The sequence below is a fragment of the Vanellus vanellus genome (assembly GCF_965231255.1).
Source record: "Vanellus vanellus genome assembly, chromosome: 11".
Lineage (NCBI taxonomy): Eukaryota > Metazoa > Chordata > Aves > Charadriiformes > Charadriidae > Vanellus > Vanellus vanellus.
Window position 1 is genome coordinate 17,176,691 of NC_138916.1, and position 25,537 is coordinate 17,202,227.

The 25,537-nt window shown below is 41.1% G+C and overlaps 1 protein-coding gene across 1 annotated transcript in view; it reads right to left on the reverse strand.

The window, feature by feature from the left end:
- The window catches only part of AGBL1 (AGBL carboxypeptidase 1), a gene marked incomplete at its 5' end in the record, with an annotated part of 291,273 nt that overhangs the window by 103,750 nt on the left and 161,986 nt on the right, over positions 1 to 25,537 (reverse strand). Inside the window, one exon of the mRNA XM_082488796.1 lies at positions 22,823 to 22,999. Coding sequence (XP_082344922.1) covers positions 22,823 to 22,999 — 177 coding nt within the window. The remainder of the gene's footprint in view (positions 1 to 22,822; positions 23,000 to 25,537) is intronic.

The following is a 25,537-nucleotide window of genomic DNA, read 5'->3' on the forward strand; positions in this document are numbered from 1 at the left end:
ACTTTGCTCAGCAGCAGTGGGATGGAGCCTTGGCTGGCAAGGGGAGACAACTGGTGTTAACTCCATTTCTCCCATTCCTATCACTGGCCTTAATTCTTTTCTCAGTACAGGAACTCCAGCTGTCCATCTCAACTCCAGATGAGCGATAGTGCAGATGCTGTAGCCTAGACAGGAGAAATTGGTCTCTCAGCCTGTCTGTCTATCACTAGCTGAGCCAAACCTGCCTGTCCCTTCCACTCCAGCTCTACAGTCCTTCATGTTCAGTCCTGATGTTGGGGAAATCTCAGACAAGAAGGGCCATGATGCTGATGGAGGCTGGACTGGCACATACTCTGCTTTCTCCCACACTCCTCAATATAGAGGTTACAACATCCTAAACCACAGCTACAGTAAGACAAACTTCACTGCATTCCATTACACTCACTTGTCTGACACATTCCTGTCCATAAGTAACTAACACATATCACCTCTCAACCATCATTATTTGAATTTGGTGAAAAAGCTTTCCAGAACAAATAAACCTTGTAACTTTAGGTGCCAAATTAATTTTGTTAAAGCCAACAGGGTTAAGCTTATGTTAGAATCCAACTACAAAAATAGATTTCTTTTCCCTAGCTATTGTTGGCAAACATTAGTTATAGTGAGAGAAGCTATTTCTGGACTTTTATTGGCAAGTCTTATGTTCAGAGACTAAAGGAAGGAACTGGCTGACAGTGGAACAAACGTTAGACATGACTTTCAAGAAATGCCAGCTTCTGCCAAGCTCTTATGCACATTTCTCTGAAAGGAAAAAAACAAACCCCAAAGGCTTTATTAACTGCTACTAGTAGAGGTCACAGCTGTGAGGATCAGTGAGAGCAAAGGCACATATGGAAATTTGTCTGTCTCACACTGACAATCAACTGCATGGTCACTGCCATAGATGCCCACGTATTTCATTTGTGCCTCTTCTTTCACAGAGGAAAATCACCTGCTGCTTAGTACAAAACGACTGCTAAATGTGATTGAGGTGGAGTTTCTAGCAGATTTTTGTACATCGTGTTATCTCCTGCTTGGACTGATGTGCATTCATCAGACACTCATACATCTGTACGTACACACACATACACATGATCACAGATGCACAGGGACACACTTCTAAGACACAGGTACCATAACAAACAGCACCCATTCACAAGTACACGATTAAAATAATATGTTCATCATACGCACCAGTGCACATTTGCACACTTGAAGCTCTGACAGAACATGTTTTGGACTAGTTCCCACACTCATATGCGCATACCCACATACGGTCATAGTCTTCCACCAACACACTTCCAAGCTCACACGCACAAATACTCACTGCACGTAAACACCCCACCAGTATAAGCACCCACGTAACCTGTGATTCAGAAAAGTACAGGAAACACAGAGATTCCTATCTGTTTCTCTTGCAAATTGTGCACACGGTCTTCATGCTTTTATTAACACCATGCTAATAATTTCTAGCAATTAGTGTTATAATAGGAAAACATAAGAATGGAGATCTTGGTCCTTTATAAGTGAATTAATTACACCCAGCAATACCTGTTGCCCCCAATACATACAAAGGGATAGCACAGGATTGTTTTTCTATATCTGAGGCATTTGCTTCAGTGTAACTGGGATTTATTCATCAACAAGCTAAGAAACAACACAATAAAAATGACTAAATGGAAACATAAAAATTAAGCCCTTTTGCACAGAGCCAAGCTGAGCAGTACTATTGCCCAGGCTCTTCCAGACTCCTAATAAAAATCAAAAATGATTGGCAAATGATTTAGGAAAAATATACTCTGTTCTTTTTCACTACTTTGTCTGTATGTGAACATAGTACACTTGTCAGCAAGCGGCAGATTATGTGGGCTATAGTCATGCATAACCATAAACCTGTGCTATGCTTTCTGTGACTCGATGATGCTAACCGTGCCCTGCTCATCCTCCTCCACCCCGCAGTCTCTGCCATTCTAGTTTCAGACTGGAAAATGCAACAGATCCTGTGTTCAGCAGACCCAGCTCCATCACTTACGAATTTCCCCCTGCAGTTCCCCTAAAGACCCTCCAATGCCCCTTAGTTTGGTGTCAGTCTTAAGCCAAGGAATGGAAATACAAATATCCAGCTACTGAAAACATTCAGATCCACCTGTGATCGAACACCTCCTCCCCTTTTGTTCTGTCCATCTCTACAGCCTCTCTTCTGCGTCTGAGGCCCGCAAAAGATTACGTGTGAGCAGTAAAGACAAAGTCTTAACTCAGTCCCTACAGGTTCTCGTACCAGGTCTGTAAGAGCTGTGGGCACATCCATTCACGGGGGCAAAGCATTCACTCCTAAGCAGATGGTAAGCTTCCAGAGACAGGTTACATGAGTTACGCGTGGCATTATCCTCTCCATGTACAATGCTGCTGATTTTCCCTCCAAATGCAAAGCAAATTTTATACAACCTTCTCTATATATATACACACACAAGTTCTCTATATATAACAAGTAATTTTGTGCTGTTGCACACAAAAATGCCATGTGCCACCAAGGAAAGAAAGATCTTAAGGCTTTGTTTTTTCTTTTTCTTTTTTCCCTTTTCCTTTTAAATGCAAGCACATATACATAAATAAGATGTATTTTGGGGTTATGCCAAGCCTCTGTAGCACTGACACAGAAATATTGTAGGTAAAATACTTCTGGTTGTCTTGGGAGTGTTCTGGCTGTCTCAAAGAGAAGGCCTTCAATTACCCATCCCATCGTTTTGGGAGCTCTTTAAGGTTTAGATTCTGACTGAGGGGTTATGAGATCTCACGTTTAATTCAGTTTATCATAGCTGTACACTCTCAAGTGAAATCAGTGGAACTGACTGGAAAGAGTAAGATGCTTAATGAAGCACCTTGGGGATTGAAATATCTGTTACTCAACGTTCATGAAATAAGCCTCTCTTCAAAATTTTACCCTCTCTTATTTCCGACAGTCAGGATCTCCAGCAATGCCAGCCTGACCTTAAATGCCATCTGGACTGTACTTATGTATTCTGAACAGGCGTAGAAGAGCCACATGCTTCTCGTTCTTGGGATGTATGAGCAGATAATAAGCCAAATCTGTACCACAATGAATTTGATCTCTCTTCAAGCTGTCACTCTTTTAAGAACCTTTTCACATGAATTCAAAAATCTACCTGAGCTTTTTCTCTCCCAGAGAGCGTCACAAAAGATTATTCCAAAGAGACACAGAAAATACTGATTTCTCCTCCTTTCTAGCAATGAATTCACGAAAGCTATCATTCATGCTACACCAGTCAACAGCAGACAGTAAAAAGTTAGCTGAGAACCCTGATATCAAGTGTCTGCCCTTGTAATTAGTATCAAAGGCATGAATAACAAGTCACCATTTACACATCTATGGGGTACCGAGTATCTCTGAATCAACAAGTTGAGGGTACTTAAATAGGATCTGACTCCGTATCTCCAGTTGAAATGGTCTGGCTCTGTCCTGTCCTCCACTGCCACAAAATCCATCCGCGTTGTTTTAATGCCCAAGATACTTATGCTGAGAAAGACATTTCTAAAGAGCTGTGGAAGACGAAAGGCGAGAAAAGTCAAGGCACATAGGGTTTGTTCCTTTCAATCTTTTTCTACAATGCAGCAGGTAACATCAGCTTAAAGAAACAGTAGTGACAGGCACCGCCTGTTCCGTTTGTGCTTTCCACCCCCTTGGCACTCCTCATGTCAATAAGGTGGCATTGAACTGGACTGCACAGTGTGAGGCTCCTCTACCCTTCTGCTCCAATCTCAGCTGGCAGAAGGGATGGGACAGGACCTCAGAAGGCATTCATCTCCTCTGCTGTCCCGTGGGCTACCCTCTGCAAGCAACACGCGCCCAAACGCCAGTGTTGCGCGTGTGCTGTCCTTCAGCAGCCTTCGCTGCAACCCCATACGCTGCGCTCCACACCTCCACTCTAATTAGTTACAAATGTAAAGGAACTGAAAGACAGATTTCCCCTCTGGCTTTCCATTTACTAAAAGGTCACCAAGGAAGTGTGAATTTTTTTCCCCGCGAACAGAGATATCAGAAGCTAATGAAATCTGAACTCAGTCCTTGCTGTGTGCATTTTCTTTTCAGTCTTCATTTAGAAATGAGCTCCCTTTCGCCTTCTCAGGCTACTACAGACTCCCACGTGTGCTATGCAGGAAAGATTTAGCAGGAGGGCTGCGGGTTACGCGTCCCTGCCTTCTCCCCGCCCTGCCAGCACTGGCAACTGTGACAGTGTCACACAACAGCAGAATGCCGCACAGCCCATCGCTGTTTTAGCTGCACCTAGCCCAGTCTAGACCCCCAAGTAGCCCCGTGTGCTATTACACATACACACACAAGATACACACAAGCAATTTCAAGCAATAAATACTGATGCCGATCATATATGTTTAGCGTTCTGCCTATAAGCAGAGATAAATGCACACTCGCACACATACACACACTCTTGTGCACAACTTCTTCCAAGCGTAATGTACAAACACATCCTCTTCTAGCACGCACACACACACAGCTAGGTACAGCATATACAAAGCCACTTGAAAAGCATAATCGTGTACATCCTATTACCCACCGGAGCTAACACGCCATTACAAACTTGCATGCTCATGTCTGTCCTCAAACACACACCCTTACTGACCCCCACCTCTAGGAACGCAAGAGGCCTGGGAATCAATAACCACTTACAGCCCTTGAATCCAACACTGTCAACTTTGTTCTCCCCTGTTTACAGTGACAGACAAGCAGACTAAAGATACAGGACATCAGTATGCAGAGGAGGAGAGGTGGGCGCTGTGCCAGCACGAGAAGCAGGCAGACGCTGCTGAATCCAGTAGAGGCTGTTCTCGCCTCCTGCAACCAACTGAGCAGAGCTGCCACTGTCCCAGAAACCTGCTTTATTCCCAGGACATCACTGCAACCAGACAGGACAAAGCAGGGCAATCATAACGGGCCATTTTCCTGAAACAACATAATTGTACAGAGGAAGATTCAGAAAGAATCCAATTCTTATCTGTTTCCAAAGCCTGAGCAATGATCTCGTCTGTATAAAGATGCGCTACGTGATCAGTATCACATCAAAACAACTTGATACCATACCCTGCAGAGAAGACAGAATGAAACTAAACAGACTTCAGACGCGGCGAGCCGCCTTTAAAATTGTCAGGGTGCTTTGCTGACCTTTTGAAGTGAATGTGTATGCAAATGCAGTGCACCTGACAGTGGTCAATACCTCTGTCAACGAATTTCACCCAACCTTGCAGCATCCAGAACTACCAAAAAGCTATCGGTATTCCCAAAGTCTGACACGAGCTCTAATCATGTATGTTTGGCACAGCCCCCAGCCTCACCTGCATCTGAGCATCCCAGAACTACTCAATCTCAGCCCACAACACGGCCTCGCTCTCACAGTCCCGAGTTTCTCACTGTATCTATATTCAGAGCTCTCACTTCTGCATTACGAACAAATCCTATTATGCCAGGCCTGGATCTCTCCTGGGCAGAGACCAGCCTTAATATAAATATAATTATGGTTGTTTAATAAATGTATGATGTCTGCCCATCTATCTCGTTAAATTAACCACAGGAGTGAATTTCGCATTAGTCGTGACAAGGCCCATTTTCAATGCTGACATTTAATACCAGTCTCCAGTACAAATCATACTTCAGGGTACAAATCAAAGGATTTGGTGAGCGTCTGTGAGGACTGAGTGTGCAAAACCATAGAAGCGCTTTTGGTGGCTTGCTGTAGGCATCCGTTCTATGCAACACATTTACCTAGAGCTGATCAACCAGCTAAGAAATTCAAGGCATTTCAGCGCAGTGGAGGTGTTAGCGGGGCTGCGCTTGACCCAGAAAAAGCTTCAGCACTTTGATCCCTGGAAGTCCTTCCAATCACTAAGCATACTAGCTTGATCAGAAAAGTGACCTTTCTGTCACTCTTTCCGAGCCAGCCTGAGCTCTGCTTTCAGATCCCATTTATTTCATTCTCCCTCACTGGAAAAGACAAAAGGGCTGCTCTTAAAAGGTCACTGCAAAATTGGTGTCCAGCTGCCGACTGCAAAATCCATATGGGCCATCAAACTACGGGGAACAGAGCGTCCATCACATAGCACATTCATCACTTTCATCCTTGGTAGAAGGTTCATTCTAGTAGCAAAGGTTACAGCGTTGACTTTAGGTGCCTGTTCACCTGGGTGCAGGACAGCTGAAGGTTCTGAGCAAGGTACCAAGTTATTTGGGATTGCTTATGTTGCATTAGAGGGTTGTCTCTGTTCTTCCCCATCATTGCTGGCCAGTGAGGCATGTATGCTTTGGGCCATCATCATATGGTTATACAACCCTTTTCCCTAACTCAGATGACAGCCAGATCCCAGCCTATTACTTCTCGAGGCTAGGAAGAAAAATATGAGGACAGCAATAAAAATGGAAAATATAGGTATAATATAATGGAAAAAGAGAGCGGCAAAGTAAATACCTTCAGAAGTGCTGGATTCCTCCTCCACCGTTTTCACGTGGAGTTAGCATTCCAAGCCAAATACTCTCCTCACTCAACTTTCAATTACCTTACAAGATAAAATCATTTTATAAACTACCAGCTTCCCCTTCAAATCAGAACAAGTCTCGGCACCTGCAACCTGCTGACCAACAGCTTTTAAAGGAATGACTACAAAAAAAAGAGTAACTTCCACCAAAATGCAAACTGCCCTTCTGATCCTCTGCGAAAAGTGAATCCAGATATTTTAAACTATATGTTATAAAATAAATAAGCGATCCCCAGCAGGAATAAGCTACTGTAAAACAGACAAAATTTCTGGGCTTTTTTAGCCCCGGTTGCACATGGCTGTACTTCTCTCTCAAACTCATTTGCAATATCTTCCTCAACCTCATTAAAAATTATCTTTCTCACTGTTACTTTGTATGAATCTCTGATTCAATTTTATTGTGGAGTTCAGTCATTATTTCCAGCACCCCCAAAGGAAACTTCCTGCTTTATTCCAAAAGCTAAGAAGAGGTGGGACACAGTAAGAGATTTGGTTAGATATGTTTTGAGAAAACTTGCCTTTTTTAATCAAAGCCAAAACTTCTTTGTGGGAGTATAACAGATTAGAGGTGACTTTTCTCGGGAAGAGCTGCTCAGCTCTTCTGTGACATTTTTGATCAGATCTCACAAGAAAGGCACCCTTTCCAGTTGGGGTCCCCTGTTGCCTATGAACAATTAAATATCAATTTGTGCAGTGGCTTAGACTGGGGCTGTTCCATCGGTGAGTGCTGTTGCTACTGAGTATATTCCTGGCTCAAGGCCTATCTCATTATGGTTGGACCTGATGATCTTAAAGGTCTCTTCCAACCTATACAATGATGTGATTCTATTATTTACACAAAATGTAACAACTCTTACATGAGAAGCAGGGACAAGTTAAAAAAATAACTATCTGGTGATCTAACTCCATGCTTTGAATCCGGCAGATTGGCATCTGAGTTTTCTTCAGCCCAAAAGAGGGTAACGATCTATTCTGAGATCAGTTGTTTTTAATTTTTACAAGTTACTTTAAAAGGCGGCGTTTTCACTCTGGTGCAAAATGGGAACATTGCTTAAAGTATCAGAAAGTTTCAAAGACAACACCTGCTTTCCACAACTATATATTGACATTTTTCTCCCCTGAGGTGAAAGGTGCTGAGGAAGTGTTGACTATGGTGATAATGGTGACGACAACAGAAAGCGAGGTAAACCATCTTTGGAGGTGTGTTTAAGTCCTACTAGCAGCCTGGTAAGACTTTGGTCTCTTTAAATCTGACCCCTAAAGCAAAAAAAAAAAAATAGTTCCTAGGATTAAGTGGGCAGGCGACAGAGCGGAAGATTTCCCATTTCTGGGGCAGAGGGAACAAACTCAATAGATATGTCTTACAGATGCCACTCCATGGCAGATCCTGAAAAGGAATAGCGTGTTCCCTCTGCATCTAGTCCAGTGACCTAATAAATCCCAGAGGAAGAAGAGAAAAGGGGAATGATAATCAGTGTTGAGCAGCACCATTATTGAGAACACCCAGACTATAATATGCCATAATCTTTGGAAAGACTAACAATGTTACGGGTGGAAAAAGAAAAACCTCTAACAAATTAAAGATACCGCTTTAATAAATGTATCTGTTTAACAATGTCATCAATGCAATAATTCTTATAATAGTGTTCCAGAGCTTCTTTTCTAGTTATGGTTCCAAATGCTTTCTTACTGGTCTCAGCACTGACTGCCATGAATTTTTACTGTTTAGCTTCTTATATCCATTTGCTACATTACATTGGCTGCTATTTATTTTCCCTGTTCTCTTTGTTCAGAGACAATAAATCTATGCTATTATCCCTCAGAAGACTATTTTCATCAGCCACATCTAGGAAAATGACCTCTACTGTTGTTTACTCATTACATTCAGAAATACTGGTAAACAATTAGTGCTAACAAACAAGAAACTGAGACTGAAATAACAGAAATCTGTCTTACTATAATCAATCTATCATGTAGATTTTTCATCAATATTATGATTCACTGTCCTCTACACTCTAATTATTGCCTTCTTTTTGCTACTAAACCAGGACAGGTTTTAACTGAATATGTCCTCAATTCTTGATTAAAGAATTATGCCTTTTTGGATATGTAACAAAATCCTTTTTTAAAGAGACTCAATTTTTATTCGTAATACTTCCGTATATTTTTTTTTCCTCTTGTGGTCTGCTGCACTTACAACATTTCCTTAGCTCTGGAAAATCAGCCCTTATTAAGGAAAAAATATACACAACACATGTTAATAGGAACACTGTCCTCTGCCCATATTAAATGTAATTGGGTCACGATCACTGGTGTCTAGGTAACCACAAACTCCCACACCGAAGACTAATTCATCCTTTCCTATTATAACGTAGTGCAAAATAGAGTTACACTGGATACAACATCTTTTGTGTTAGAAAATAATCATCTGTAATGTCTGGAATCTTTAATAGTATTTACTGCTGCCACATGACATCTCAGGTATATCTCACCCAAACTGAAGTCCACAGCTACACATTTACTTTTTGTGTACTGAAAACAAGTACTTAGCAGTAACTTATCCCATTTTCTAGTTTGATTCAGTGTCCCAAGCAGGCTCATTTCCTAGACTTTGTCAGCACACTTGCAATAGGTACACCTGAATCACCAGTAAAAGAAGATGTAAACAGACTGCCATTCCCTCCCATCCCAGACACAGGTGCTTACTATTACCTTTTCTGTCCTTCCCAAGCAGGGGGTAAACCAGTATCTGGAGATTCTGAAATTCCAAAAATGTACTTTTCCTAGCAGGTTTCAGTATGACCAATTACATTATCAGCAAGATCTTTCAATCGCTCATCACTCAGATGCTTAGCAGTAGTATGTAGATATTTGAGAAATATGTTCCTTGTGCAGTTTTTCCCACACTGGTTCAATGCCTTTATGACAAGCTATTTGAGTTTGAACAGCATTTGTTTTCACAGAGCTTGCTTGTTTGTTTGTTTGTTTGTTTTGGTTTTTTTTTTTTCCCTTCCTCCCCTTCAGCATTATTTTGTTTGGCTTCGTGAAAGATTAGTTCTCTTCCTCTGAAGCACAAGGGTCCCTCATCCATGTGATCCCCATGACCACCAGAACACGGGTCACTTCTCCAAAAAAGGTCTTCTCATCAGTTATGCAACCAATGGCTATCTTCCCATCTTTCCTTCCTCCTCTTATTTACAGCTTTAAAAACTCTCTGACAAAATCACTAAGATTTTTGTCTTTCATTTTTATCAAGAGCCTTGAAGAATCCTATGATACACCATTCCACGTACTTCTCTGCCATGTGTTTCCAACATGCATCATCCAAACTTGCCTTTATATCTTACCTTTTTGCTCCAGGCAGACAATGCACTGTCACATTACACTTTTGTTTACTCCTCTGTCCACTTTTCCCAAGCGAAGCTCACTTATGACAACTACTTTGTTGCAAATATCTCGTATGTCAAAGATATCCTTCTAATTCTCTATATGTAGCTGTCTTAATGAGTATCTGAGAGAAGACTATCACACATCATCACCGTTGAACATCTCAAAACTATCTTTCTTCTCTTGGCTATGAGAAACGAACATCTTTTTTGATTTCTACTCCTTCAGCTTCTTTGTGTCTGATCCTTCCCCACTTACATAGTGTATGCAAATAATTTCTGAATTGTCCCTGATGTCTGCATCCCCGCAGGTTGTACGCTGTGCTGAAATGTCTCTTTCTAGACCACGCATCTTCACTTGTAGATCTCCAACCATCTGGCAGTGCATGCATCAAAAATTTCTCCCTTGGACAAAAATTAGAATATAGCACATACAAGGCAGATCGCAGCAGTTTTTTTCATCATCATCCATATGCAGTATGCAATATAGAATGTTACATAAAGATAAACCGTAAAACTCCAAATTCCATCCAAAACTCTCCTGCTAGGTGTATCAACTTCCGTCTCAGAGTTCATCCGGCATAAGCATACCCTTACTTTACAAGTTTATCACAAAAGAAGCACATATTTCTGTTCTGTTATTCAGAATTAAAGTGTTTGCAATTCAGTTTGGCTTAATTTACTTTAGAAATGAGTTAAGCCAAATTTAATTAAGGCCACCTTAATTCTGCTTCAGAGTGTTGACATGTAGCTTAATGTGGTTTAGCACAGGACTTTCCACTTGCACCTTTAGCTAATTCAGAGGCACTTTCCTGCGTGTTCTGATATAGACAAACTATTAAAGAATTCAGCCTGTTTAATTAATTATCAAAAAAGACTGAAAGGTGACTTGCTTGCATTGTTTAAGTACCTTTAAGAGAACAAATTGCAAGTTACTAAAGGTCTCTCTAAACTAGCAGAGAAAAATGACAACAATGCAGCTGAAAACAGCAGGCAGATTAATTCAAATTAGAATAAGGCAATAATATTTAACAGTTACTGACCCCTGGAACAAAATACCGGGGGACCAGATGGGTTTCCAATCATGTGATGTTCTCAAATTCAGTCTGAATGTTTTTCTACAAAACCTATTTACACAAATACAAGTTATCAGGCTTTGCACAAAGCCTGGGTGAAACCCGAAGGCTGACAACGTATAAAAGGTCAAACCAGAAGACTTAATGGTCCCTTCTGGCCATTAAAACTCCATAAATTTGTTACTAATATTCTGTTTTCAGTGCCTAATACCTTTCCCGGCAACTGCAGCCTTCCCTGCCACAGGACAGGCTGTGTCTGGATGTGGCAGGCAAGAGCAGGAGAACTGAGCCCTCTTTGCTCTTCCTCTGAAATATTTGTCTTCAGTCCAGACTTGAGACTTCTGCTTCTGAGTCCTGCTTCATACGCCACCCACGTGCATAGATCTCGTACACGCGCAGCGCAGCGTGCTGGCCTCTCTGCTACTGGTGATTTGGGATCTCCATCAGCTCCTCCCAGCGTCTGAAGTCACAGAAAGGGAGAGAGACTGCGGAGCTGTGTTACATGGAAAGGACACTATTGTCCTCAAGGAGCCGTGACAGAAGCAGAATCTCCAAGTGTGGGCTCATGCAACACCCATCTTCTCCAGCTGGAAGACCTGACCCTACTCAAGGACAAACCCACCACATGGTGCAGTCTGCCGACATGCATGTATTATGATGTTTAGAGTACCAAGCAAGGGCACATATTGTGATTTAAGCAAAAAAAAAAAAAAAAAGGTCAATAATCTGTCAGTGAGGAAGGAATTTAGTATTTTCAATGCAGAGGAGTAACAATCAGTCCTGGTATATTGGGTAATTTGAAAAAAATTTTGTGGTAAAAGGAAAAATAGAGAGAAAAGATAACATAATTAGTAAAAGAGTTTAGCACACATGAAAAAATAAATCTGGATTAGGGAAAAAAAAAACAACAAAGAAATGGAACAAAGAGACAAAAGCTGGGTAGAACCAGGAGGCATCTACAGATTTTTAGACTGGAGAGAAGGAATAGACCATCCAACTTGATTTTGGAGGAGACCAGACCAGGGGACCTGGCTGTAGATAATAAAGGCATAAGGATGGCAGTGAACGTGGATAGAGAGCTGACAGCCGAAACAGTCTAGGAACGCCTGCAGCTGTGAGAAGGGCATCTAACAAGGATACAGAAACCAGCAAAGGGACAGACGGAGAAAGAAGGGAGATCAGATTTCAAAATACAGCTTACGTTTAATGATGGAGAGCATATACATACTATAGGCATCAACTAGTGGAATTCACTGCTGCAGGAAGCCTCGTCTGGAAAAAGATTACGAAAGGGGATGATGTGCCATAATTATACACAGAGAATGTAGCTCATTATTTTAAGGTTTTGATAACGATAATCAGGCCTCATGCTGCAGCGCAGGAAGTGGAGGAGGCAAGTCAGGCTGGTAGGATTATTTCCTTTCCGTGTCTTAGCGTAATTGAATCAGTTGCATTACAGGCTGGTTTTGTTCTCCTCTGAGCTGTGAGGAACCAGGCTCTGTACGAGGCAGGATACCTGATTATATGGACCAATGGTCTGATCCAGCATGGCAAATGTTATGATCTTAAGAGCAGCAAAATCAATCTTTGCAGAAAATCCTGTCTGTGAAAGACTTTGAAATCTAGATGCTTCTAAAATCCATGCAGAGTGAAAGACAAACATGGCTCTTTTAGACTGTGCTTTTGCCACCTCCCCATTCTTATTTTCCATGCCTGAGGAGTTCATGATTAGACTAGGAGCTTCATCAAAGGGCAATTTTCAGCTGCCAAATAGATTTGTACAATAAATCCACACGGGGCCAGATTAACAAGCAAGAGAGACATCAGAAATCAAAAAGCTAGCTGCTGTAATTCCACAGAAAACTTGAAAGGATGATGTGCAATGATATTTGGACTTTTAAAGGGACACCACTGAAATACTGCAGTTAGTTTTCATTAGAAATGTTGCTCTTCTCTCCTTTATCCTCCCCAAGAGTTTTTTCTTTAGCAGACTGAAATCCCAAGGGCATTCAAGGTCACGACATTGAGGATTGCTTAGTGGGCTTTAAACAGAACCGTAACATTTCATCCAGAAAAATCACATACATGTGAGTGGCTACAATTGTCTGATTTGTGTCACCACTACAATATTTATAATAGAAAATGTAAAATAACCTTTAAGCATCTAGTTTGCTTTACTTCTGTAGTTTTCTGTTTGCTTTAATAATTTGTACTGTGAACGTAGCTAAGGCTCTAACAAATCCACATCTGAAGTCACACCAGGTCCTCAGCTATACCCATAAACTGCATAAATACAATTCAGAGATTAGCCTGACCACAAATTGCTAGTCATTTTCAGCCTTCTGGCACTACAAAAGACAGTTTGACTTCTGAGCATGACAGCATTGATTTTAATACTGGGAGAGTTTGTTCCTTCTTACAGCGCATGGAAGGACCCGCTCCCTCGGTCACAAGGTGACAGCATTTGTTGTTTTTATGCCTCTGCATGAGTACACTGGTTTTGTTCATTTTCAAATGGGGCCACGATAACAGTATCTTGCCAGCAGGGTGAAAATACGGAGGTCAGCCATTGATTCATATCTTGTTCCCTCACAAAACGCAATCTCTTCTCCATGCAACCTCAAGTGCAATTGCAAATGGATTTTTTGCTTCAAGCATATAGGTTGCCCAGATCTGTAAAGTCAAAACCTGAGATTCTTCCATCTAATCCTTCTCTCTCAAATTTTAGAAGACGGGTATGACAGGATACTTGCACTTCTGATTCCTTTTGTAGGGAAACAGTTTGATAACCGCTCTAAGTCAGTACCTATCACCTCCTTCCTCGAGTACAGCATTAGAATATGGAAAGATTGGGTTGCAACCAAGTATGTAGGGAAGTGAAAAGATCCCATAAACATCAGTTGTTTATAATAGACCAGGAAAAAAAAAAAAAGCCTAGAGGAACGTCAGCATTCAAGACGGGAAAGAATCAAGATAATGCCCATCAGCCTGAAGGAGTTTGTGATGTCCCTTGGTTTAATAGAAAGCGAAATACGAACTAGAAATTGCTAATATCATTAGCAAGTGAAAGGACACAGGAGATTGCAGGGATTAGTTGGAACAAGCACCGCAAGGCTGAGTCCCAAAGAGAAGGGGTAAACAGCAGAGCTAAGACAACTGTTTCAATTCTATGATGGTGGAAAAGAGTGGACCAAGAAGGAGGTACACGATTGCTCTGCTTTGCTATTCATTCTGCATGCCAGCCATGTCCTCTGAACCTCAACAGAACTGGATACCTCCCAGCTTTGCAGAGTCAAATCTATTATGATCTCACCCCCTCATCATTTTTTATTGTGCTGTAATTTAACCATATGGCATGGGACCTATTCTCCAGTTACTCAGCCAGTCAGCACCCAATAAGCTATCAACAGTAGAGACAAAGGGGTTGATTTAAGATATTACTTCTGCCAAAGGGCTGCAGATTGGGCCAGGCTGTCTGCTTAGGAGCTGGAGAAGCAGACATCCCCTTAGTGTCAACTTTGAAATTAGTTCCAAAAGGCAGAGAAGCTAGCAAATTTTTCACTTCTTTGTGGTTCAGGACCATATTTTTCTCCTTCTGTAACGTGTTTTTACCAACAAGATGCGGGTTAGGATATAGCACCTATATTTTCTGCCAAGTCGTGATTTGCATCCTATTTCTTAGCCTGAATGACTAAGTAGGAGAGACAGAGAAACATGATTTGCATGACTGAGGACCTAAAATGGGACCTAAGATCCCATGTTCTTCTGTCTGCAGCCCTTTCGTCTATTCCATTTTATGCTAATGTTATCTTCAGCACTCCTGTTTCTGCATATAAATAATGGGGTGTCTTACGTTGAAGGAGAAGGAAACTAGGGAAATGTCCATGCAGATGAAATGGCACGAGGACACCACTCTTGAGCCCTAAGTTATCTTAGCTGCAACGACTGCTCCGTGGCAGCCTGCAACGTCACGCCTGGATGCCAGTGGACAGTTCTCATCCAGGACTAATTATTTGTCTTAACATAGCCTAATAGGACCAGAAAATACAGGTTATGTGGCTACAAACCAAAAGACACGTAATTTCAGCCTAATCACTACATTGCTCTGGCAATTAAATATCATAAACCACACATTTTGGCACCATTAATAGGTCTGCCCATTTCCATACTGGAAAAATTCATCACTCTTGTGTGAAAATGCTGTGTCAAAAGCTAAGTCTGGGACTGAAATATCTGGAAATGCCAGAGATCAGTGCTAAATTATACTAAACTTGGTACACAAGTACTCACCTTGGTGGGAAAGTTCAGAACAGAATCACGCAGCAAGCTTAAAAGACTAGTGCTGCAGGAGTAGGCTGCGATTTGACTTCCCTGTGGCTCATTCCCACTAGAGATGCCTCAAACTCAGTTTGAGGTGTGTTAAAATCACCACTGTGACAACCTTTCTGTGCAGACTTACCCAATTTTCATTAACCAAAGGTCTGCAGTTAGAATAACTTACCGACCAGTACATGACTAAGGATAAAATCCGGTGCCTCTCCTGGCTTTTACCAATAATGGAACTGGCAGAGGCACTCTTGTTTCCTTCCAGACAGGGTCTAAGATGGAGGGAGCAAATTCACAAGCTATTCCCAGTGCACTGCTAACACATCCTTCCTTCCAAGACTGCCAAGGTCTCTGGAATATCTCTCCAAACCTAATTATCCAAATCTACCTTGATACAACACCACTCAAATTAGCAAGTCAGGGATACAGCTGGCTCAACATCACAGGAGAAATAATTAAAATAAAAGACAACAATTTAAATTAGTAATTTCATCCATGATCCAGCTAGCATCAGTGATCATCTTTTGACATACATATCAAAACCCTCCAATATATCATTCCTTGGGTACACATCAATGATGCAAAAGACTGAAACACTGTTGCCCAGTGCCTCCTGACAATTCTTGTGTCGGGTTTTAGTGTTTCCTGAGTGCTACGGGGACAGAGAGGCTAAAGAGAGCTACGAGTCTATTCTTCTCCATTTAGCGTCATTCTCTGTTTCTAGTAACCATATGAGTTCAACCACAATGGAACATGCCTCAGCCCCCTAACATTTTGAATCTTTCAACCCGGGAACAGGAAAGCAGATGGCCCGAGTGACAGCTGAAATCCACTGCAGCAGGTGCCAGGGAGGACTTCTTCCAAAATCTCTTTCACGGCAGCTTTCGTGGGACATCTCAACAGAGGGACCAGCGCACAGTATTTAGCAGGCAACTACCCCTAGACCAACTTCAAAGAGGTAAGGAATAAATCAGTCACCCTGAAAAAACAATTGTTTGTTTGTACAGCAGCAAACTTGGTCTATTGGATTAAAAGATGATTGCTTTTCCACGGCCATTCATAAAACACCTACATTTGGCAAACATTGGAATGGGGGGCAAAAAGCTTCGAGCAGTCACACTGGTGCCCCAAAATGGGTCTTGTCATACAAAGGGTTACAAAAACCCAAACCAGTTCCCCTGCCCCCCAAAAAACCCAAACAAATCAGAAATAAGCCTTCTCCAGAAATGACAAGTAAAATGACCCTACTCAACTACTGATCTCTTCCAAAAGTGCAAAGTTAAACTGACCATGGAGTGGGTCAGGAAAAGGGAAGGCAGAGCACGGAGGCCTGAATTAACTTTCTTGCAAAATTTAGACTTTTAAATGCACATAAATGGCCCTCCCATATGACAACATTAAGCACCTTCAACAAAAAGTGAGTAAATAGCAATAACTCCCATGACTTTTGGGAACGGAGATGATATTTATACCTCATGTGGTTTTGGTCACACTTGCCTTAATACAACCGTCTTATTACCCATCAAGAAAGATGAGACCGGCCAGGATAGTCCTATTGACAAACTCCAGTTTTCTTGAAGATGTAAGGCCCAAAGAATCCCTACAAAGTTCCCCCAGCTCTGTGATTTGCTTTTCCAGGCAATCTGAGAGCGCCAAAGTCAGCACACCTTCAAACGCCTATTATTTAATGTGGCACGAACCAAACAGATTTGAGCACAGTTGAGCACGTGATTTCTTAGTTGGCATTTTCTCAACCAGTTCCCAGTCAAATAATAAAACAAACAAACCAACCAACCCAATAAAAAACGACCTAATGAGGAAAAATCCTGCAGCAGTTCATATAAGAATCTACAAGTCTCTAAGGAAGACAAACGCCCACCATCTCCTGATTTGATTGCTCAGAAACCCTTTCTCTCCTCTTTCCCCACTTCCTAAACGCCATTAACCCTTACATAGCTTTATGAAGTGAGGCCCACAAGCCTAAAAGGTACAATTAGAATATCTTACAAATTGCATCATCAATCAATTATTGCAAGTGGCTGGCGGAAATAAAAGCAGGAAAATAAAGCAAATAGGATGCAAAATTTTGCCGTGGGTAACAACTTAAGGAAACCAAACAAACCAACCCCTTAATTTGAACCTTCAGCCCTTAGATTACTATTAGATAACCATTTTTTTTTCCTATACTTTTTTTGCTATTACAGCTGCTTTCAATTTTAGCCACTTTGGACCAGGACTGGAAGCAGAACTATCAGAAAGAAAATCATTCTTTCTTATTCTCAGCATCTGCTTTTGAATGAGATCCCCAGAGCACAGAGGGTCAGCTAAACATACATTTTAGAGATGATTTTTTTGAAAAGAAACTTTTGAATGCTTTTGAGACTTACCCATACTTAGGAAAAGTGTAAGCTCTGGGGGACAAAAGAAATCAGAAATGAGGAAAAGCCTGTCAAGACTTGCAAAGATGACGTAAACATATTACAGAAATATACACCAGAAAGCACAGAATATATGCTATTTTTTTACTTTTTCTTTCTGGGAGTACTTATCAAACGTGCTTTATGGCAAGAATATCGCTGAAACCATTTTTGTTGGTGGCTGAATATTGGCAAGAGACCAAATTAAAATTATTTGTAAGTTTGTGCACCAGACGTCCAATTACAAGAACAATATACATCTTACGAGAGAACAGAAGCAGTATCACGTGACCTGCAAACTCCATCAAAACAACTCAATTTCTGACTATTAACTGTAATAAACTGCTTATGAATAAAGCATACAGAAAAAATCCTCACAGAAATTTGGTAAGTAATCTTCAGTAGTAAGGAAGATGAAGAAAGTATTTCATTGCCTACAGATAATTACAAAGAAATAGTGCTGTAATTCAATGGAAGAGTCATACATTGGTAACAATTTGCCTAATTTGGGCAGAAACAGGTCAAACTAAAGAAGTCCACCTCTGAAGGAGTAGAAAACGGAACACCTTTCATCTTGGCTTTAGTTCAGCCACGCTTCCATGGTAAATCACTGGTTCATTACTCATTTTAAATAATCCAGCCCACGCTAGCCAGGTTGAAGGGGGTGGATAATATCAGGTCAACGAGACATTTTGAACGGCTATCAGTAAGTCTTATGAACTGTATGGCCACGCTGCTTGCCGCTGCCCTCTGCTTCCAGCGTCTCTGCAAAAGGATGACTTTCCCCTCTAATCAAGTCCAATGAGAAAATTTGGGGCATTCATTTCCTCTGACTTAGAAGCATTAGACAGGACAGAAAAAAGATCTTCAGTTTCAGCTCTCCCGAAGGCTTTCTTCAAAGAGGCACCCATATCACTAGTAAAATCTCCTTCAAAGGGCACTGTCAGGAGACCTACGATAATTTTAAAACTCATTTGTCACTACTTGTTGTTTATAATCCTTTCGAAGCAAGAAGCTAAAATCTATTCCTGTTAGTACTATCTCTCCTCCATCAGGCACAACATGGCCAAGGAAAATGCTGTTCCATCATAGCGTGTACTCACAGACCACGAAGCGGAATTTTTGAGATTACCGAGACATACGGTTTGGAACTCACCTGTATACCACGGCACAAAAGACATTAACTGGTAGGATGATAGATGCAGTAACGAACTGAACAGCACAGTCCGATATGCTATAGAAAAGACTTAATTAGTAGGCCGGGTAACAAGGAATCAAGATGAACGATATAACAGTGTAACATGATAAAACATGCTAGAGCAAAGACATAGGGAAGTTTAAAAATTAATCATACAAGAAACTTGGGAAAATGTCAGTATGTGTCACTGGAGATTTGATTCTTTTTGGGCGATGATTCTACCTGTACTCAACAGAACTTCTTACGGTACGGCCTTGTATTCAGTCTTTTAAAAACCAAAGATGAGAAAGGGCTCAACAGCCCTCAAAAGGGAGGCAGCAATAAAAATCACATGGTGAGCTGGTGGGGCAAAAGCTCCAACGAGGGAACGATGCAGACTGCCTTCACACCAGAAAAGGAATGATAAACAGTTTTTGTGGTTTTTTTTATTTTGTTGTTTTTTTTTTAAATTGTATTCTGTTTTGACCATAGGGTTGTAAACTGGCAGAAGCAGGAGGGAGAATTCCCTGTGGAAACTGGCTGCTTTGTTTTTAGCAACTTTCAAATGGAGACACTGCTCCTCTAAGGCTGAATTGGGCGATCCAGACAAAATGAAAAAGCGTTTGGATATTTTTCCCCCCTTCTTTTCTTCTTCCTTGAAGAAGGTTGAACAAAACCTTAGATAAGATCAATAATTTCTTTAGGTTTATGTTTCGCTTCCTTAAGGGTACTTGGCTTATTGCGTTTCCATTGATCACACAGACAGGGAGATTCGACAGAGACAAACCATCTTTTTTCTCCTCTCATTTCCACCCTCCTCCCCATTTGAAATCAAATGACTTTTAAACGAGGCTGGGTCACTAGCCTTTCTCATTTACATATCAATAGTACCCAATTCCTGCCTTATCTTTCAGTCACTAAACTATTTTTAAAAATGAAGGCTACATTTCAATCCAAGAGAGGACACGCACATTCCTCGAAAAAAACTCTAGCAGCATCTTTTCTGGACTCGCTATCAGAAAAACTAGGTTCTAGTTTACCTCAGCTTTTCCTCGACCCGTGGTGAGAGGGGCCACACTTACCAGCCTTATGCAATCAGTATTTTAACCTCTTGCAGCCTCTATAAGGCTTTCTTGTTCTTCCTAAATCCTTTGCACGATCCCTGTCAGATGTCCAAACACTGTATCTGTGCTCATAGCCAGCAAAGCAGCTTCTTGAACGAATTACTTTCATCACTTACAAGCAGGAAGGAAGCTAAGGACCAGGATCCAGGTCTGCTACGCCCTATTAGAAGTTTGACCACTGATTCACTGAATGATGCTGGACTTGGGAGCCTCTGCTGCATATAATGAGATGTTTTAAATCCTAGCTGCTGTTTGTACTGTACTTCAAGGTCTAAAAGTATCAAAAACATAAGGGCATGCTTGTCCGGGGGAGATTCTGGATATATCCCTACAGGGAGATCAATCCTATGCAATTGAGAAACTGATTCTACTCACAGTTAAACACAAATCTACTAATCCAAACATCAAAAAAGCTCTAAATATAGGATGCTGACATCTCCTGCCTGAGCACTAGTCTCAGTCTATTGTTTACACACACATCAACTTGAGGGTCCAAGAGCAGAGAACTCAGCCAGAGTCTCTAGAAAAACATGACCTCTTATGTGATAAATTTCCAGTTTGCAGGAATAATTTCAAGGCTTCCAATACTAATGAAGCAGTTTTGGCTTGATAGATGGCAGCTGAGTATTAAATGGTATTATGCAACAAAACCTTCAGATCAGCCTGTCAAGTCCATACCCTAAATAATCCACTTGCAAGAACGAGCAAACAAGCACCAACTCTAAAGACTGCTAAAAGGAAAAGGAAATAGCCTATTAATATCAATTATTTGAAAGAGACAGCTTATGTATTTATATGCAGCTCCAGCATAAACGTCAACATAAGAAATTGTATTCCACTTTGATACTAACAAGTTAGGTACTTAGTGTACTTGGAAAAAACCGCATGGAAATACTTTAAAGCTGCCTGAATTAGAGAAACTACAAAAAGTGTTTGTCTTATCATTCTGATGAAGAAATGTTGAAGAAACGCCCCCTTGATGGGAATATTTATGTATCCTCCATCTTTGAGATGAATGATAATCCTAAACAAAGGAAAAAAGCCCAGGATATGCAACTTCATAAAAGTAACCCAAAGATCCAACTGGGACTCAGCTTTTCAGGGTGTTCAGAATGGAAATTTTAGAACTGCTTTACAGCTTACAGACTTCCTTATGAGCCATGAGAACATTGGATTCCATCACCCATCACAAGCCCTCATATGTCAACTTGCTTTTGTCCTCAGTGGCTGCCTGTGGTCCTGATCGGTGATGAAAAAGACAACAAAAATTAACCTGGAAAATAATTTCACACATTTTAAAGGATTTCTTTAAAAAAGGTCTTTCTAGTTATTTTTGGTGCCTCTGCTGTATAATACAGAGCCTCCGTGGATGGCACAGTGCTTAATTGCAACAACTGAATGTGGCATTTAATGCTCTCTTTCTACTATTTTAAACATATAACGGCACAAATTAAGGAAATTTGGGTTAAAGACCTCCGAGATGCTGAAGGAGAACAAATCATTAGATATTGATACAATCTGATGTGTCACTGTTTTTAGGTCTTACTGTAGTTAACTAGGAAATCAGTGAAATCCTCCTCTATGGAGATCACGGAGAGTTTTGTCACTGACTTCAGTCAAGGTAGATTTTCCCCCACTGTCTAAAAAAAAAGATTCAAAACCACTGTCTTGACCTGTGCTGCCTATTAAAAAACCATTAGCACTTCTCAGGAGTAGGGAGTGTAGATGTAATGCCCAGGGCAATTATATTCTCTTTCTTTAAACTGTCTGCCGTTTTTTTTAATTCTGCTTTTCCTGTCTTGGAATTGATGTGTGTATGGTAGAGCACGGTTAAAACAGCAGCTGAGTACTTCCTGGCTGCATTCTACAGAGAGGTAAAAGGATTAGTATAGAGCTTCCAAAGATAATCATTTGAATGTCTTATTAATTAATTGTTATTTGTCATAATGGCTCTTTCCTTAAGGGTATTTTAGGATCCTTAACAGCTTATTAATGCTGTATAGATAAGGATTGCTCCCTAGTGGGAGAAATGAGGTGGAATATGGAAGCCTTTCAATGAAAGCAACAGGTTTGGGAAAGGAACAAGAGAAAGAATACACCATTTGAGTGAATGGAGAATTATGAGCTCTCAAATGCAATTACCAGAGTTCATCCTGTGTACTTAAAAAGTGCCAAGAGATCTCATAGACTGATGTCTCTGGTGCAATCAGTACGAGTACAGCCCTTCCTACCAAGTCTGGAACCTCATTTGATATGGAGTTCAAGTCTGTCTAGATCACAGTCACAGGCATACCTTGAGCTCGTGGACAGCTGTCAAAACTAGCCTCAGATTAGCTACCTTTGGCTGTCAGTAACAGGCAACTCCAAAGGCAGGATTCTCAGTGCAGGCTCTTTAAATTTAACCAGGTGAATGCTCAGGCAGCTAGCCTGTACCAAAGAGCGTGGTTCCACTAGCATTCAAGTTAATTACCTTAGAACTAGGCTCAAAGATATCCACGTGACCTGCCAACACATTGTTCACAACACTGCGAATGCCCTCACAAGCATAAGTGCTGTGTATCACCTCAAAAACACTCCTTCCTTCAGCTCAATGCTTTCGGCTCCAGACACGGGTCTGGAGAGAGGAGACAATGCTAAGCATAAAGACAACGGCCATCTCCTCCGCTTTGCCCTTCCAAGGCCGTGAGATGCACATTAGAAGGAGGGTGGCACGGGTGTTTTTGAAAGGTTCACTCACTTTGTAGAGTCCGTGGCTGCAGCCGCAGTACGTGCTCTCCATGGTGTAGCTCCTCAACACACCCATTTCCTTCCATACCACCACCCGGGCCGTCGACTCCCGGGACTTCTCCACCAGGAAGCTGCAGCTGTTCATGACAAATGCCGGGGCCACTTTATCCAGGATTTTAGGAAGAGTCTATGAGAAAATATCAGCAGTGATGAGAAAATGAATTGAACAGATGTGCATGTGTTTATATCATGCACACATCTACAGAGAGACCTGTGGTTTTTAATGTGGATATCATCAAATCTATCTGTAGAAAATGTTACTGAGAGCTCCAACCAGTGCATTATGTTCATCCCGTGTGAAATCCTCCGGTTCTAATATTTGTTTCATCCCAAAGACTAAAATGCAAAATATCCAGTACACTTGGTATACCTCATTCAAAAATCAAACATTTTCATACCCAATAGTTTGGGTCTGCTGAAGTCATTTAGAGAGTTTTGTTTTTAAGCTGCTTCAACATTGACCTACACCTTCCCCTTGTGCTGCCAAGAGGGCTGCAGTCATAGTTCAGTACCTGATATTCCCATTCTCCCCTCTCCACCTATACTATATCTCCTCCCATCATTTGACAAGGGATTCAGCTATGGAAGAAGTTTTGCCTGAACCTAGCATAGAGCAGAGAAAGGGGCTGTGTATTCTCACGGAAGGTCGCACATAATTATAGGAAAGTAGAGCTCAACATTTAACTAACTTGCATTGTGAAACAACCCAAAACATTCTCAGCTGAGTCGGAACGATATATTTTATACACTTCATTTAGAGAAGCACAATAAAAAGTAATCATGGAAACCCAGCAAAAATTGCACCTTAGCCCTGAGTGATTTTCTTCTAGAAATCATATTTCCCAACAACAAAGTCTATAAACACTCCTAATACACTGCAGGATCGAATATTTCCATCAGTGCAGAGGCAACACTTAGTCATCACACAATGCTAGATGTGTTACTTTTACACTCTATAAAACCTTGTACTAGATACATTAACACTCTCCATAGACACTGGACCTTTAGGTACACACACACTTATACACGCACATGTACGAGACACATGTAGGTCTCAATTTTAGTGCTGGTATACTAGCCACAACATATGCCACAAGGCCATTTGATCCATCTGGAGAAGAGCAAGCAAAACGAGGGCATGCATTATTTCTGTGATGACAGCTTTCTTAAGCATCTGAACTGAGTGGAATCATATAGGAGGAGTTCCCACTTATTGCTAATGGCATTTACCCTTGAATTTCATTCAGTTTGAGCAGTGAAAGCCAACTAGTTAATTTCACTTTCCATTAACAATCAGTTTCACTGACTGATTCTGAGCAACTGTAGTTCCGTTCTGTTGAACTTTACTTCATAGCACTGTATGGGAATATTGAGTTTCATTGAAAGGAAAGAATATCTTGTCCTAAAACATGTTTGATGTGAATGATAAATCTTTGGCCTAAACTATTTTGCAATCTCTCCTGCAAGAACACTTAACTGTACACACCTCCGTAACAAAAAAGCAATTTTCATTTTTCAGCATGTTCTGGCTACAGCATTCAATGGACTTTACCAATTCTATAAGGTATAGATGTAAAGATCCATAAGGTCCGTTTTTCAGATGAAAAAACTGGAACAAAGAAAGAGATTCCATTTTAAACCCGAGACCACCAGGAGCCTAACTCTTAAGTCAAGATCTCCAGTGTGCTACTAAGAGCCACAGCACTCCCTTTCCTGTGGGCTTACTGAACAGAGGAATCTTTAATATTGACTGCTTGCTGTAGACTAAGCATCCAACATTTCTGGATTGCCTTCAAAGGGCTATTTGCTGCATGGGGATCACAAAATAGTATGCTTTCATACAGCACTTCCAGGTTTTCCTGGACATGGGTTGAGCGGGAATTAAAAAATGCAGCAGAACCATATCACCCAGATATTAATAAGCCTCAGGCACAATCACGAGATCCAGTTAAACTGTAAACGAAGGTTCAGATATTTTCTTTCTGCCCTTATCTGAACCAACACAAAGATTTTTTGTAAATATATACTATCAAATACAATAATCGGATCCCTAATCCAGTTTAGCTTTTTAAAACAATTGACATTATATGCATAATCAATCTTTTACATTTAATTAAATAAAATCGCTGGCAGGTAACAGTAATGTCTCTGTACGCAGGACTCATTTAGGAGCATTAGCAAATCTGAATTTAATATTCTTTTCATTTTACCAATGTTCACTGGATTTCACACTAATGGTTCCTTCTTCTCTACTTATTCTTCTCATTAATTATCTTTCAATAGTATATTTTGAAAGAGTGAAAACACACCCTTTTAACGGATGCTTTTATGATGATGCAGCAGTGTGACTGTTCGCTTTCTCACGCACAGCTGGATTTAGCACGTACAGCAGCAAAGGAAGCTGCTCCCCTCACACAGGACCCTGTCCATAAACCTCCAACCCCATTAGGAGAGAACAGAATTATATTTCTTTACTGATGTCCCTGCAGAGACTGCTGACAAAGGGGCCTGGAATGACCATCAAAAGCACAAATCTTCAAGCTGGGCTTTGCGATGCCGCTGCTGCACAAGTCACCCAAAGCCACCAAATATTAGAAGGTAATGAAGACTCTTACTCCTGTCTATTGCCAAAGGCTACAGCTGAGTCTATGACCTATGAGGCACA